Raw genomic sequence first — 17,120 nt, forward strand, 5'->3', positions numbered from 1 at the left:
TCGGAAAAGCAAGGTGTACGAACAATTTTGTGAGTAACTGTATATATGGATAATTGGAAGTTTATCCACAGCGTGGGTCAAACTTGTAAGTGCCTTTTTTTCGTCCCATCATTTTCAATTGCTAGAGCCACTCGAAAATCAAATCGCAAACGACATCAACAGCGACAGCAGCAGCAAAGTATTGAAGAGTTCCGGGCGATATTCAATTCATCCTTTGAAGTGTCCATATCCATCTAAGCGTACCACTTGCCTTCGCTTTGTTGTTCAATAGATTTTGACATCATGAACAACCATAAAAAGCAAATTGTGAATTCGAATTATCGGCAAAAGTTTGCAATTGCTTGAAACATGCTTTTTCAGGCACATCATTTTTTCTCCTCGGTTCACCACAATATCGAACAATTTGAAGGACCAATGATCTCGTCATGCGCCAAAAAAACAAATTGTGACTCAAATGCTAACATGAATATTGGTTTCGCAGCCGCTTTTATTGGGGCTCATTCATTTAGTTCAAAAATTATCTAAAACACCCCAATGTCTTTAACGGCATATCAAAATCAATGAGCCGTGTCGATTGCTTAATATTTAATCAGCAGCTTGGTATTGATTGATTTGAAAATTTGATTAAAATTTTAAACGGTTGTGCCTTGAAAAAATTGAAATGTCCTGGAACAAATGGAAAAATTTGAAAAATCGAACACTTTGGAAATCATCTAGGGGCTACACGCGATTTTGCAGAACGCAAATAGCTCTGAAAAAATCTAAATAATAGTGAATCAAACCTTCAACCGAAAATTTGAACTAATTTTGAAGGATTTTGGTGGATTACGGTGAATATTGGAACATTTTTTGACTATACAATCTGCACTAATTTACTGGCATGCACGTCAATCTCAAATATCTATGTATATTTAATAATATTCATTAGACTGTAATGTCAAAAAATATTCCAATATTCACCGTTATCTACCAAAATCGTTCAAATTTACGGTTGAAGGTTTGATTCACTACTATTTGCTACAATTTTTATTTTTCATACGTATACACGTAAATTTGACATATCTATGTATATTCAGTAATATTCATTTGCCGTTCACGATGAATATTGTTGAATATACGTGGATATTTCGGATTTACATGCATACCATTGATTTTCTAAGTTATTACTTGATGCGTGTGAATATAAAAGATGAAAAAAATGATTTTACCCCCTAGGAAATCATTCGTTATCGCAATTATTCATTCGACGTATTTAGATATGGTTAATTTCTTTGCCTTTCTCTTCTAAGAATAGCAAATTTCGAAAGGTTTTTTTTTACATATTTTGTAGCGCGAATAATTCAGTTAACGTCTTCGTGCGTTTTTCTTCGAAAAAAAAAATGGGAATCAGGACATCGAAAAAAATCAATAGCTTGAAAGTCATGTGTTGGACGTTGTTATCAATATTGGTGCTTTGGATCATTCCATCCACAAATGTGTATGTTTTAGGTATCGTTGTTTTTCCTCTGTTAGTCAACACAACCGTCAATCAATTAATCAGAGCCAATAAGTTTGTTCATAGCCAGCGCACGGCTGCCACCAAAATTAAAATTTAATTATTACGTTTGTTTCTATGCCACACACTTTTTCATTACGTTACGATGGTGCCAATTTTAGGTGTATGTTGTTGCGCGCTGCTGCTTGATTCCATTTTTTTCTAATGACTTTTCTGTTCGGCTTTCAGCTTTTTCACGTTCTTCTCCGGCAGTGATCCCGCTTCCGTTCTCCGAGCAACTATGTGCACCGCTATGCATAAATGGAATTAAATCGCGAAAAATATGTGTGTTTATGGAGGCTTATTCACATGGAACATGTGTTATAGTTTGAATTGGTTTCAAGATTGAAATGAATGCGTGCTATTGCGCGTGGGCCATTCGATACCCCATTGGAATGCGTACGAGCACATAAAATCTCACAAATTTGTTTGTTCACTTTGATGTGGACACGCACACATTTTTTTCTCTGCTGGTATTACCATGAAATTCCATGATAGCAACCGTTCAAATTCCATATCGTAACCCATTTCCATTGTTGTTGATGTTTTTGTTTTGGCCACTGTTGTTGTTATTTCAACGCAGAAAATCACTGCAACTGATATATAAAATGGACAATCCGTGTGCATTCTTCAAATACACACAATGCAAAACACCATAGAAATTACTGTTTGCTGGATGAATATATTGCTGTTTGCAACAGAGTGATGATAACTCAAATAAACTCCCGCACAATTCAGTAAAGTTAGTAACGCCGCAGCCAATCGAGTATTGATTCGTTGAATTCAAGCGCCACAGACATATCTATTTTGAAAATCCAAACGACCGATAAAAATAATATTTGAAATACAGTCCAGTGGAACACCCATTGCAGCGAGCAATATTTTATCAGTTTTGTTTTGCGAGCGGAGAGATTTAGCATGGTCTTTACATCAATTTCGACATCTATTTGCTTGGTGCCATAACAGTATGTGGCACACAGTCTGTTAAAATAAGAAGCCATAATTGGCATAGATAAACGACATAGGTTATAAAAATCGGATTGAAGCCAAACAATTGACTCAATGTTGATTAACTTAGTATGTCTGATCGATTTAGTCAATGAATAAAATTTCCGACACACACAACACGAAAACGACGAATCGAAAAGGAAAAAGCGAAAACGAATCAACATCAAAATCGATTGCTCAAAAATTCATTGGAAGGAGAGATGGTGAGGGCTGTATGGCAAACCATTCGAAATGGATGAATTAAATTATTTATACGAAAAAAAAGCGGAAAATGGAATATACATTATTTTCTTTTACTGACTTTACTTTTTGATGCATACGTTATTCAACACTGGATGCCATTTCGATTTGACTGGCATTTTCCGCGTCAACGTCTCTGTTTTCGTTCGAAAGCCACTTCTCCCCCTCTCTCTCTCTCTCTCCTTCAGTCGCTTTCTCACTCGCTCTCTCTGTGTGCCTCCTTCTTCAAATGCACATACTCGCACAGAATAAAAATATCCAAACTCCTGAAATATTTACACAAAATCGAAAGCAACAGATTTTAAAGCCTCGCAAATTATTTACAAGAGTCACGAGAGCGAATATTTTCATTTATTTGCTGAAATGCGATAAATACAGAATTGATTTATTCTTAAGTCTCATTTGAATGATTCGAAGTTATTCAATTATATCGCAATTATTTTGTATAAAATTTCTCTCCCCTTTGCTCTTCTCCAAAAAATGCGATTGCTTTGCCAAACACGTGCTGACTTTTTGAAGTTTGGCTTATATTCCGCAGTCAAAATGTCGAAACGGAGCATTTTAAGTGACGCACGAATCAACCGGAAGGAAGAAAAGAATCTCGTCAACAATTGTGCTGATCTAAAATTTGATTTCTTCTCGAGCGATTGCGGCCTCTTATAATTGTGATCATTTTCACAGAGATAAGCAACGGGAATGTGAATCAACATTCACAGATTAATCGTTTCCTAAGCATAACTTTATTTCGATTAGAAGAAGAGCTGAATATTGTATGTAGGGGATCTAAAAGAACCTAAAATGACGGAAGCACGTAGAAATGGCAAAACGTTGTTAGGTCGCCATAAAGTTAATCCACTGACCATTATCTGTTTACACAAAAATGTGGAATGTACATCCAGGAAAAGGAGCAGAACAAAAACGAAACTCGGTGTATGGTAAAACACTTACCTTGAACACTTCCCAAACGGAAGAGAACGGTAGAACAGCAATGCCAACTAGTAAATCAGCAACGGCCAAGCTGACAATGAAGAAGTTTGTAACACTTCTCAATTTATGGGAGCAAAATACAGCTGCAATCACCAAGCAGTTACCAACAATCACCAAAACATTTATAAATGCTAGACAGGCTAGCGACACCAAATTTCCCGGTTCTGTCCATTTTACCGAATCTATGTCCGTACAGTTACTCATTGCTACTATGTCCGAACTAGTGTTTTGTTTTTACCACCTGGAAGAAGAAGAAAACGAACGATGGAAACGGGAAAAGGAACACAAATGAAATGTGGCATTTGATAAGAAAATGAAGACGAATACAATGGAAAATAATGACCAAACCCAGAGTCGAAAAAAAGTAGAAGAAATTCATACGAAAAAAAAACTCAGCGAAAGATTATGGATCGGAAGCCCGTATAAAGACGTTTTTTCTTCTTCTTTTTCCTTTGTCAAATTTTTTTTTCGTTAGACTGTAGATTGTATGCTTTCATACTTTACCTTTAATCCAATGCCATCTGTTTTTGCTTAAGTCTATTCGTTTCATTTTAAAGGTACTAAAACAAGAACGATAAAATTTCTCCCAAGCACTTAGCGATCTTTTATAGCTACATCGTTAACATTTATAATCCAGATTTTGCATATTATTCAGTGTGGCAGCAGTCTGAAAGTAAAGAAGAGAACAACCAGAGTGTGAGTAAGAGAGAGCGTAAGAAAAAAAAAAGAACGTGATATTGAAAGCAAAATATGAATAATAGGGTAAAATGTTTAAATCTTTTTATCATGATGCGCACCGCGCTTGCGGCATGTAGCACTTGTTGCCTTGTACTCTAATTTGTAAATTGTTATTAACGATTACGACTTTTAAATGCGTTAAATGTGTACGGGAAATTTTCGACACTATTAGGTAGCAAAGGATTTTCCAAGCTGAGCGTGTGCGCAGCTCACACACACACGCACACATTGGAAATGAGTCGTGCTATTGGTTTTGATCTGATTCTGAAAGTAGGAAATCAGCGTGTTGTCTGAATTCGATTGTTCGCATTTATTGGGATAAAATAAGACGATGTCTTTGAGCTGATGCTAGTAGCATCAGCTCAAAGACATCGTCTTATTTTATCTCATTGAAACTAACTGCTACTCGTTCGCATTTATTGACTGGTGTGGTAATGTGGCTGAAAATACGATGTGGAATTTCTACACTAACTCCAACTAAATGAACCGGTTGCAGTTATGAAATTGTTTGTGCAATAATTTGCATTAATCTCATATAATTTTACGCTTCAAGTGGTTATTCAAATATATCGTATGTGTTGCAGTATCGGTAATTTTATTTGAAAATATGTTCACTTTCAAAGGAGAGGAGAAACGACCAAAAAAGACAAATGTCATTACATTTCGGTCACATCTTGTTGTTGTTTTATAATACTAAAAGTACACATTTTTCAGCATACGCTATAAAATATAATGATGAAAGTGAGCTTTGCCGCTGGCTCATCGACTTTAAAAATGCATGAAACATTCAACGCATGAAACATATTGTCCGAGACACACCAAATGTTGACGCAAGTAAAATGACGTAGAATCATTGGCAAATATTTTATGTTTGCATTGAATTGCATCTAGTTGTATTGTTTATGTTATTTTTACGTAGCATGCAGTCGATTCGCTTGAAACATAAACAAAAATATGTCCCATTGAATGACATAAACATCCAAACAAACATACGTACACTCATTCACACACGAGTAGTGAATGGAGTAGGTTCAACATATAAATTATGAATAATGAATCGCACAACGACTATGTGAACTGATATAGAAGGATAGAATTGCATTTTGCAGTACGTTTGATATCATTAAATCTCCAATAATAATTAAAATAAATAATTTCCCTCTCGCTGCTGCTACTGTTGTTGCTTTTTTGTTTCGCTTTTCGATTGCTTTTTGCATACTTAGTATTTTACACATACACTTGAGCTTGTTATGCATTGAGGCGTGTACACTAGGGTGTTTTCGGTATTAAATAAACAGAAAATGGTAGTTTTAGTTTGATAGAGCAGAGAATTTGGAATCGATTTCATATATTTTTGTTCGGAATCAGTCCAAGATGCCACTTCCCACAAGCAAAACAAATGTTCGTCGAATTTTGAGGTTATATCACTATTCGCTGAAACTAATCTGATATTTTCCACTTTTTTCGATTCAATCTCACTGCCAGAGATGAATTCTCAATGCAAATATTTATTTTCACGTAATTTTCATTGGAGAAAGTGGCCAAATAGTGGAAAATTCACACAAATTGTATTGCCTCTTTGACCGGTTCTTCAATCATAGAAAAAACGCCGACAAACTAATTTTTTTCACAGAAATTCATTCAATGGGTTTGAAATAGACGATAAATTATCTAAATCCACTAAAATATCCAATCGAACAAAACCAGGAAGGCCAAATTGCAGCAAAGCCAAAACGTAAACAAAAACGAGCTGTCATCATGAAATCTGGGCTTCTTTGACATTTTGAAGGGCTACCAATGCACTTGTGCGAATGAATCACAGTCAATTCGCGCACAGTGATTCGCGCAGATGTATTTTGGTCTTGTCAAACATCAAACTAAGCCCAAATTTCATAATGATAGCTCGTTTTTGTTTACGTTTTGGTTTTGCTGCAATTTGGCCTTCCTGGTTTTGTTCGATTGGATATTTTAGATGATTTAGATAATTTATCGTCTATTTCAAGCCCATTGAATGAATTTTTGTGAAAAAAATTAATTTGTCGGCGTTTTTTCTATGATTGAAGAACCGGTCAAAGAGGCAATACAATTTGTGTGAATTTTCCACTATTTGGCCACTTTCTCCAATGAAAATTACGTGAAAATAAATATTTGCATTGAGAATTCATCTCTGGCAGTGAGATTGAATCGAAAAAAGTGGAAAATATCAGATTAGTTTCAGCGAATAGTGATATAACTTCAAAATTCGACGAACATTTGTTTTGCTTGTGGGAAGTGGCATCTTGGACTGATTCCGAACAAAAATATATGAAATCGATTCCAAATTCTCTGCTCTATCAAACTAAAACTACCATTTTCTGTTTATTTAATACCGAAAACACCCTAGTGTACACTGTACAGTGCATAAAATATATGAACGAGTGGAAATTGTTTGCTTGAGCCACATGGTCATGTGCATAATTGTTTTGCAAACGATGACGCTGAACAACGATGACGACACGACAACGATGACAGGAAAGATCGCACGAGATGCTGCACAAACACTGTAACTTATCGTATATTTAAATGGCTTGCAACGGCCAAATTGTATATGTGAATGGGATTTTATTAATGCATGACAGCTGAGGGGACATAATTCGTTGTCAAGCTTGTTGTAGAATGCTTTCGCAAATTAGACTAAATGAGAGAAAACAGAAGATTGAAATAGAATAGAAGGAAGTGGAAGGGGGAACGAGAGTGGCATTACCATGTTTTCTTCCTCTATCGCTCTAGCCAATGACAAAAACTAGAATAAACTAGACACAACGCATAACAAGTTGCATAATATCTCAAGCAACAAAGCCTTGTGATGAACAAATATGCTGCATGCATTAACCACCCACACTAAAGTAACGGTGAAAATTGCTGCGAGAAAAAAAAACGAACGACCGAAGCCCGAATGAGAGAGACAGAGACATACACAGAGAGAGAAAGCCAAAGAACGAAACACAGATCGGATGTGGCACATCCAGTGGCGTAACTAGAGGGGGTTTTTGGAGTTCGGTTTGAAAACCGAAGTTAAAGAATACGTTTGTAAATTTTTGTCTAGTTTAGTACGATTTTCGTATGTTTTAGGACGATTTTAGTTTTATCCTCAAAAATCATCATTTCGAATAATCCCAGAAAGTCTCCCTTAAATTTTTTAATACTTCTAAAAAATTGAAACCCCCCCGAAAAACATTTCTAGCTACACCACTGGGCACATCCATAAGTAGATACAACAAGAATAGAATGTTATTTTCATTGCAAAAACTCGAAAGAGAAAATGAGAAAATTTGAATTCTAGCCTCGTTTTAACTGCAGAAACAAAATCACGGGCATACAATCTTGGCTACATGTTCTTAAGGTAAACACGATGGCAAATGTGTTTACACGAGCCTGAACCAACATACGAACACACATTCTGGAGCATTTCTATCATTTAAAATAATCAGCTGCATCGTGTGTATGGTGCACACACGTCGTTCGATCACTTGTTCCGACATCATGGCCAACGTTGGCTTTCGCCAATACTCGGAGAGACTCGCATTCACGAGGCAAGGCCAGAAATTTGGAATCCAAATCCCAATGAGTAGAAGAAGTGGGGAAAATATTGTCACGTAGTTTTATTGGCAACGTGCGAAGAAAAAGGAATTCACTTTTCCCGATTTCTGAATCAACAAGAATGCTATAATGCTTCAATTGAATTCCGGGCGCATTTCGCCTCCAATTTCATAAGACGATTGTGTGTATGTGTATTCATCATATTCAACCGTCCATTAAATAGCATGTGGGTGCGAAAAAAATGAAGCGAAAAATTCAAATGCTTTTTGAATCACCGAAACAAAGAGTGCAAAACAAATGAGTAATTTGGAGCGAAAATGTAATACAGAAAAGTTGCGCGGAAAAATGTCAAATGAAAAGAGATAGCTATATAGTTCACTATAGTTTACTTTATAGCTATCCCTTTTCCGCTCATTCATCATCGACATTCTTCCGCGCAACTTTTCTGTATTACATTTTCGCTCCAAACTACTCAAATGAATTGGTTGTCACGTGCTTTTCGATGTTGTACCGTTGTGTAATGTATCAAGCCGCAAGGTGAAAGAGAGAGAGAGAGTTCGTCAGAGGAAGAGCATCCAAAACCAACCAAAACGATTTATAAGTGCAATGCAGAAGCAAAATGGAAGCAATTTCAAATGACACCTCATTCGTCGTGAGTCTGTCTGTTTGCTAAACAAGAGCAATCGCTTGAAATAGCTAGCAAGAAAACATTAGAGACGTTCGAGCGCCTCGTAACGTACAAAAAGGAAGGAAGAGTGTTTGTGATGCGTGAGAGAGTAAGTAAGACGGATTGTCAGATCAAAGACACAAATGAAACTATTTGAATCGCAAAGCACATATGTTTGCTTATTTAGTTGTGCGTAACGAGCTCCGTTGCCCACATTCGCACACTCACACTCACTCACATAGAAATGAGCTCCAACAAATGGAAAGCATGGGGCGAATAATAACCAAGCCAAATGCTAGAAAATAGAGATAGAAGTAACACATCAAATGGAAACTCAAATATGGAATACGATTCACAATTTTGCGCCTTTCCAATTGACAAGACACACACAAACAAAGTGATAGAGAGCCAGAGAGAGAATGTGAATGAACATCGAACATACGGTTCGCAACCGAATGAACATGAATAAGTTTAGCACGCCATAAACGCTTGTGGCATCACTGGCTCAAATTACAACACATACCGCACACACAGCAATCGGAATGGTATCAAACAAACTACACGCTTACAAGTCAAAAACTCTTGGCATCCCCGAAAAATACATTTCGGCTGTCGCATTTTCTTATTCTCTTTCAATCCCCCGCTCGCTCATTCATATTTACAAATCCGCATTAGAATAATATACGATTTTAAGTCGAACCACAATGTTGCGCGCCTCGTGGTTGTATTAACACTAATGTTTTATTAGTACTTGTGGATTTTCGTTCGTACTTAAATGGTTTTCTTTGGTTCGATGGTGTGGCTCCGTTTGACGAGAGAGAGAGAGAGAAGGAGAGAGGGCGAGAGAAATTTTTCATGAAATGCACATTTCTGATATTTAGTCCAAGCGCTAAAGTCCTACCGGTTCCGTGCCGTGTGTATGTAGCGCGATACACATGTTTTGTTCATACATGTAAAATCCATGGTATACACCCAATACGCATTAATAATGCATTCATGTTGAGGTGAGAATTGGCGCGGGGAGATTTGTGGAACGATTTAAGTATTTGCACTACCAAATTGAAATGTCTGTAATTTTTACAGCCCTGCCATGCGTTCTCTCGCTTCCTCCTTCTTCCGCTCGCTTACTTGCTCATGTTTCCTCGTCGCTATTTAGATGATCTTAAAGCTCCCATAATAATCGCTTAGAGCATAATGCGCTTAACTCGTTCGGGCCAAAAGTAAAATAATAACAACAACAGTATTTACGTTATAATCGCACGCTCACACAACATCAGCACGGCTTCGGTTTATGCATGATGTGAACATTGGTGCACGTGTGTGTGTGTGTGTGTGTGTGTGTGTGTGTGTGTTGAGCTTTCCAAGCAACACTTCAAGGTATCGCTCGATGCAACAACGATACCGATTTGATTTATTATTCTTTAATCTTTTATCAAATTCCGTTCACACACTTACTCTCGCATTCAAGCGTAAACAATCAAGGAAGTTATTTAGCATTAGATCAAGATGTGTGAACCGCCTTCAAAAAGAGTTGATGCTTCCGCTTTAACATCAAAAAGAAAGAACAATCAGTTTAACTTTGAAAAACAAAAAACCCGAAAGTAAACATCGTGGGTTCCGTGTTATGCTTTCGATCAATATAAGCTCAAAATATTCACTAATTTCGCTGTGAAGATTAACAACAATGACAGACAGCTTAAGAACTATGCAATTAAATAACTTATAAAGAAGCTTTTTTCTTGGCATCATAAGAAAATTGACCACTCAAGATAAGGGAAAAATGAGCACAAGAAGAATACCAACAATTCAACGGGAAAAAATTACGCAGAAAAAGCGCAACAAAAATATCCAAGGGCAAAATTAGAACGAATCATTCTTCTATGCGCTGAGGTGTTCATTTCGTTTATATATGTTCAATAACATAAACTCAAAACGGATACGTTTTTTGTTTGTCCTCTGATGCTGGTTTGCCACTCTTCGTCCCTCTTACAATCGCCATCTTTTGTTTTAAAATGCATACGTTTTGCTGTCGCGGTTTGCCATTGTTCGTTCTCATTTCGCTGAAATGTAACTGCTAAGTTCGTGTTATTCATTCGGATCGTAATTATTCGAGTGAAACGCGAATGGGTGGAAAAATGAGAGAGAGAGAGAGAAAAATATGAAAGAAAGATAGAGCTACTGAAGAAAAATTGCGCCAATATATATATAGAGAGAACCTGCATTGAAATGTATATAATGATTTGTGAATGGAATAAATCACTGGGTTTCAAGGACTGAAAGACTCAGGGATCGCTATCATTAATTTCATCATTATGTGTTAGCTTGGCTTGTCTTGCCTTGCAATTCCATTCCGTTTGCATGGTTCATTCAATGTAATAATGCATCGACGCTATCTCTCTCTCTCTCTCTCTATCACTCCATACTTCTCTCTGTATGTCATATTCAAAATATATATATATATACCGTGCTGTATCCGCGTATTGTTGTCGAGATACGCAATTAGATGCCCTGCATTTTAATAGTAAAACGTTCATTGTTTCAGCGCTTTGAAATTTCGTTGAATTTTTCATGATTGTGAAACAATTATAATCAGATAACGATGCGATCCGCCTCAATGACATGAAAGCGAAACCATAAAAAAATTGAAGAAAGTCAATTTTAATCAATAGCAATTATTTTCCATTCAACGCTGAATGTCGTCTTTGTCTCACGGTCTTGGCACACGCCCGCCCGCCCCGTTCGCGCACATACGACCAACGTGCCATCCTATCGTTAACACAAAGCTTATGTGTGCCAGAAACGGTTTCATTTGAATGACCGTCCATCTGCTTACCTAATTAAATCATTCAAGTACAAAAAAAGTTTGTTTAATTCGATATGAAATCTGTATTTGATCGTCGTCCTCGTCGCCATCATGAATACGCTCAGATTTGCTTTGTTGAGGGAAAAATTTATTGGAACTTTTTAAATTATGAACTGATAGAATAGACACGGGTTTAATGGTCTGTATGATGTGCTTTTTGTTTGCCAGTGACTATTTCTGGTGGATAATAATTGACATTTACCATAAACGTCAGACTACGAATTAATTGCTCATAACGGGCCATCGTCTGTATCTATTACGCGTACAAAAATATTCCATTCGACCGTCCGTCCGTCCGTCCGTCCGCCCGTTCATTCGTTCGTTCAATTCATTTTGGTCTGAATCATCCAAACTTTTCGAATTGCGAATGAGAGAAGAAGAACGAGGTAAAGGTATTCTGATTCAATAATGTCGCAAAAAGTTAGTTCGTTCGCAAAGTCAAAATATGTATCGAGCAACACACACAGAGTGAAAGAGTGAGAGAGAGAGAGAGAGAGAGAGAGAGAGAGAGAGAAGATTGAAAAAATGACGAAGAACGAAGTATTATGCCGAAATGGCTGCTGTGACCCGTGAGGAAACAAGTTCCAAGCAAACGGAATAACTTCGCAAACGAATCACAAAAATGGAAATAATGAAATATGAGAGTTAAAGAGAGATAGAAATGAGACGAGAATCAAGAACCAAACCATTCTCAAATGTTAGCCTTTTTTCAGCTGGGAATTTGGCTCATATTTCATGTATCGGCTTTCGCATCATCTCTCCACCATGTCTATGCTTTCTCCCTCTTTGCACCCACCTCTCCCATCTCTCTCTCTCTCTCACTCTGTATTCTAGTTACTTGAAAGTCACTTAAATAGAAAGTTGTGATGCCTTTTATGCTAAATCACGCCAGATTTTTTTTTGCTGCGTAAACTTTTCCTAGCTACGAAATCCATTTACCTTAACTGCGACCAAGACGATGAATGCGTCTATAAAAAATGATTACATATGCAATAAAAAAAATATGGAAGTATTCGAGCGCGTCGCGCGCACAAAATATGGATTGCTGTTCAGTTGTGAAAGGTTTTCAATGAAAAATTGAAAACCACGAAGATGAAGGAGGAGGGGAAAGAGGAAAAAAAGCACAGCAGCCGTTTTAAATGCGTTTTCATTTTGTGTGCTTTGATTCAACGATAAAGTAAAACATACCAATAAGCGTAATGTCTTCAACCGTTCGGAAAACAATGGGACGTGGAATGGAAGTGCGCTGTTGCACGTCGCTTATACACACACACACGCACACACACATCGACATTGTAACCTGTAATTTTTAGCATTTGTCACAGCTGAGATTAGTGCACGGAAAAGAATCGCTGTGGTTTTCCATTGTGAATTTTTTTTCGAAAGAATGTTTCGAACAGCACGGGATCTTTGTAGTCGAAACGACGAACAAGAGAAAAGAAATTTATACAGAGTGGGATTAGTTAGCTGCATGCTACACAAGGTCTAATGATTAGACTCTAATCGAGTATTGGTTTTAATTTGAAAATGACTCGGTTAAAACCAGCACTGAGGGGAATGGATTGTTCGTTTTTTGTTTACATGAAATCGTTTGTTACATTCCAGAGACATATTAAACTGACGTTGATCACCAGGGAATTAAGATTGTGAGAAGCGATTTCGTTTCTAGTGAAAATTTCTTCTTTTTCTCAATTCAATCGCATCAATTTGATGTATGGAGTCGTTTGTTCTCCATATTATTATTTTCTTGTTATTCGAAAACTTTGTGCACTACAAAGGAATCAATTTGAAAATCTGTGGACCAATGCGAAAGCAATCAATTTAATGGTGTAGAACGTCGTCGTTTTACACTTGAAAAATCAATGAAATCTTTGATAATTGTCTGTGCGCGCTTGTCGACAAAAGTTAAACGGACAAAATTTGGGTTAACATTAATGCGATGAACAAAGATGCCGTACAAGTCTAATAGGAAAATTGATGCCATGCAATGCCGACGACTATAAAAGCCAACGGCATACACACAACACACACATATGGGCGAGGGCCAGGTCGGTAACGTTACAATTCGCACGCCTATTTCGCCCATATCTCTGAAAATAATAATGAAAACCCAAAATTTCAAAAGTGCATATGATAGTGCTGCCCATACCACACATTTCAAAGAAAAGTTTTTATTTTTATCACCTATAGTATTGGACTTATGAGCGATTAAAGGCGTCGGTAACGTTACAAAATTTTGGAAGTGATTTGAGAGGTTGCTCAACGTTTTTATGAAAATTAGTGAATCTACCCAGGCATAAATCTGTTGTCACTCATTATATCGTAGATGAAGGATCAAAGAAAAGATAGAAATACAGGGTGTGCATGAAAAACTGTTTTGGTGGTCTCTGGACCCAATAGGCGTAGAATCGGTAACGTTACAAAAAAAATCGGTAACGTTACACGTGCGATTTGAGTGCTCCAAAAACCAGAAAAGAAAATAAAAATCATATTTTCTCGAATTTATTATTAAAGTTTTGGCCCATTTCTACAAAAATATGGAAAGGTTCTTGTAGTTTTGTAAAAGCATAGTAGAAATCTTGTGCTTTCAAAAAACGGTCGGTAACGTTACAAAAATCGGAAAAAAATCGAAAATTTGTAGATTTTCATATGAAAAAATTATCCGAATTGGATAAAATTTTCAGAGAATATAAGTTTTATGAAATAATTAAGCTATTCAAAAATTCATTGCGATCGAACGACGTTAATATACTTTTTTGCTCCTTAGAAACATTTTTTGCGTGGTTTCGTCTTACTGACCCTTGCCCATATATTTTCTCTATCTATCCCGGATTCGATCGAATTTTCGGGCAAATAACAAAAGCCCGTATGAATTATGATCTGGCAATGCATATGGCATGCATATTCATTTCGCCGCATTTTTTGCTGCCACTGAATTTTCTGAAAACTGCAACTCAGTAGAATTTTTAAATGCTTTGAATTGGTTGATATGTTCACATCTACATATATTCCGATGTGAACGTATTTATGCTGTTAAGTGCCTCCCATTGCGTCAGACACATGCATAAAATTGGCTAAGTTATCAACTTTTCAATGATCTTGAGGATTCTTTAAATAAAGTGAATGAAAGAATGAAATGGAAAGAGAGAAATAAAGAGAGAGAGAGAGAGAGAGAGAGAGAGAAGATTGAAGAAATCATCGTTGTTGCCAGTGACTATCAACTTCTATTCTGTTGTACACACGCGCGCGCTTAAACGACAGAAGAATGGCGAACGAAAGAAGAATGAAAGGAAACGAAGTGTGTCAATTATCTGTAAAGTTTTTCGAAAACATTCGCAATGGGAGCTGAGCAGCGTTAGCAACGTAATTCGCTGTGCCCAGGGATGCTTACAGCCAAAGCTACACCTTATTGCGATGGCAATTATTGCAGTTGCGGTTGATTTTATTGTTGTTCTTTTCTTTTTTCTTTATTTCTCATTCGCTCACATCGAACGAGTTTAGTTGATTTGATTGAGTTGCTGGCGATGGTTTTATGTGCAGAATTGTTTCCATCTCACTTTCAAACACATACGCACACACACGCACTCCCTTTCTCTATCAGATCGATTCAATATTCTATACTTTTCCCATTAAAATGGTTTTCCAAAGTGAAACAATCGCCTTCCGTCGATGTGATGCATGCACATATTATGCGAATACGGTTATCACAATTAGATCTGTGCATATAACGAAATGCAAAAATATAAATAGCCCAAAGAAGAGCGAGAGAGGAAGAGGAAGAGAGAGAGAGGGAGGGAGAAAGAGAGAGAGAGAGCGAGGGAAGGAGGTAGAAAAAACATTATGATTCGGAACGCCAGGCACATCATCAAACTCAACATCTCCATATTTTCATTTGTGAGTGTCCTCGGTTAGCTCGTAAATTTAGATCAAATAGACATCTATGGCTTGTAGAGCAGGCGTGTTTGTACATGGTGTTCTTCATTGCACAAAGCACAACCAACAGATTGCTGTTCGCTTACGCTGTTTCTGCATCGGTAAAATGCTTGAAGCTAAACGTTTGCATTGAATACACATGGCATATGTTTCAACGGAGGACGACAAACGACAATCACTGACAATATCCCAAAGAGAAGTATATCGTATAACGGTTGGCTCATCGATCCGAAATGGGGACTGAGCAAGCGAGAGTGAGAGAGAGAGAGAGAAAATAGTGTGGAATGCGTTTAACAATCTGAAGCGCCTTTTACATAATTAGATAAAATTTGAAAACACAAAACCGAATCATTATTTATTTGGTTTATAAATTTCCTGCACGGCTGCTACACCAAACACATCTTTTTTTACATAATGGTTCGGCTCTTTTTGCTCATGCGAAAAAAAGTCAAACCAAGATGTAGTGGGTAGAAGTGGTACACAGTTAGTAAGAACGAGAATTAATCAATTCCATGCCCAATACTTGTTGATTTGATTTTTCGAATCGATTATTCAATCGAAAGCTCATTTATCATTTTAAAATTTAATGAATGCCATGGGACGGACAAATTTTGAGATAGGATCGTAATTGTTTCGATGCACAAAAGGTGCCAAGCATCGTATCGAGACCATACAGCCTGTTGACAACTACACGGTCAATTGAGAATTCTTACCCACGGTTCATCCTATTGACATTCAAACATTCGGTCAAGTGAGCACTTTGAAATACACGCCGATGAACACATCATCGTTCATCTCTGACAATCGATCACATCAGCTGGACTGTGCTCGAGAGCAAGCCAGCCAGCCAGACAGCCACCCCACTCATTCTTCACTCACTATTTTTGTTTGAATATTAGTGTGCAAATGGGTTGACTGTGATTTTCTGAATTCAAAATACACTACAGTTCACACCCATTATTCGGCATTGTTTGATCGCCAAACAACGAATTTTTGAAGTAGCTTTTAGTGTATTTATGTCAATAATGTTAAATACCTGTGTGCAATGACCGTATTTGATTAATATCTTGAACAACAACAGCAACAGCTACGGGCATAAAGATAACCGATACGTGTGCAGAAGCACTCGGATTCAATTGATTGGAAATAGGTTTGTTGGCGTTGAAACTTTATCGCTAGTTCGCAATATCATTTCGAAAAACACCAAACCATTCTCTAATTAAATGATTCTGGAATTTGGTTGGCAAGCGGAAGTAAATCGCAGCGGCAATTAAACTAGTTACACTTTTATTGTGGAGGAGAGCACATTCGCACACACACACACACACACACATACATTGTACACGCACCATCAAAACCACGGGTCATCACAAGACAATGCCATTGAATAATTAGTCAACGCTAATTCATTGTCTTATTCGCTTGATGCGTTGTCTAATTTGTAGCAATTACGCGGTTCATTTCGTGCAAGGATTCAAAACGTATCGCCTGATTTATTTAGAGTATTTTCAATGTCGTGCACCGCACAATAGGACGCAATTTCTCATTTATGTTTTAGATTTGCCTCTTTC

General features: G+C 37.1%; 3 protein-coding genes across 6 annotated transcripts in view; 2 read left to right on the forward strand and 1 right to left on the reverse strand.

Moving 5' to 3' along the window:
- LOC129578778 (mediator of RNA polymerase II transcription subunit 14) overlaps window positions 1-17,120 on the forward strand; it is a 310,854-nt gene that overhangs the window by 74,697 nt on the left and 219,037 nt on the right. The gene's annotated exons all lie outside the window — the stretch shown is intronic.
- LOC129578805 (uncharacterized) overlaps window positions 1-17,120 on the forward strand; it is a 298,644-nt gene that overhangs the window by 62,487 nt on the left and 219,037 nt on the right. The window lies entirely within an intron of this gene.
- LOC129578799 (octopamine receptor Oamb) overlaps window positions 1-17,120 on the reverse strand; it is a 76,121-nt gene that overhangs the window by 39,995 nt on the left and 19,006 nt on the right. For 3 of the 4 annotated variants that reach the window (XM_055467932.1, XM_055467931.1, XM_055467933.1), the window contains exons 2-3: window positions 4,274-4,436; window positions 3,731-4,010 (exon numbers count right to left, since the gene is read on the reverse strand). In XM_055467932.1, coding sequence (XP_055323907.1) covers window positions 3,731-3,973 — 243 coding nt within the window. In that variant the 5' untranslated portion in view covers window positions 3,974-4,010; window positions 4,274-4,436. Of the gene's footprint in view, window positions 1-2,843; window positions 2,955-3,730; window positions 4,011-4,273; window positions 4,437-17,120 lie in introns of those variants that run through there. The other variant, XM_055467934.1, reaches the window with a different exon arrangement.

The sequence above is a fragment of the Sitodiplosis mosellana genome, unplaced genomic scaffold (genome assembly GCF_009176505.1).
Source record: "Sitodiplosis mosellana isolate CC-2019 unplaced genomic scaffold, AAFC_SMos_1.0 Smas_scaffold_6226, whole genome shotgun sequence".
NCBI classification, from domain to species: Eukaryota; Metazoa; Arthropoda; class Insecta; order Diptera; family Cecidomyiidae; genus Sitodiplosis; species Sitodiplosis mosellana.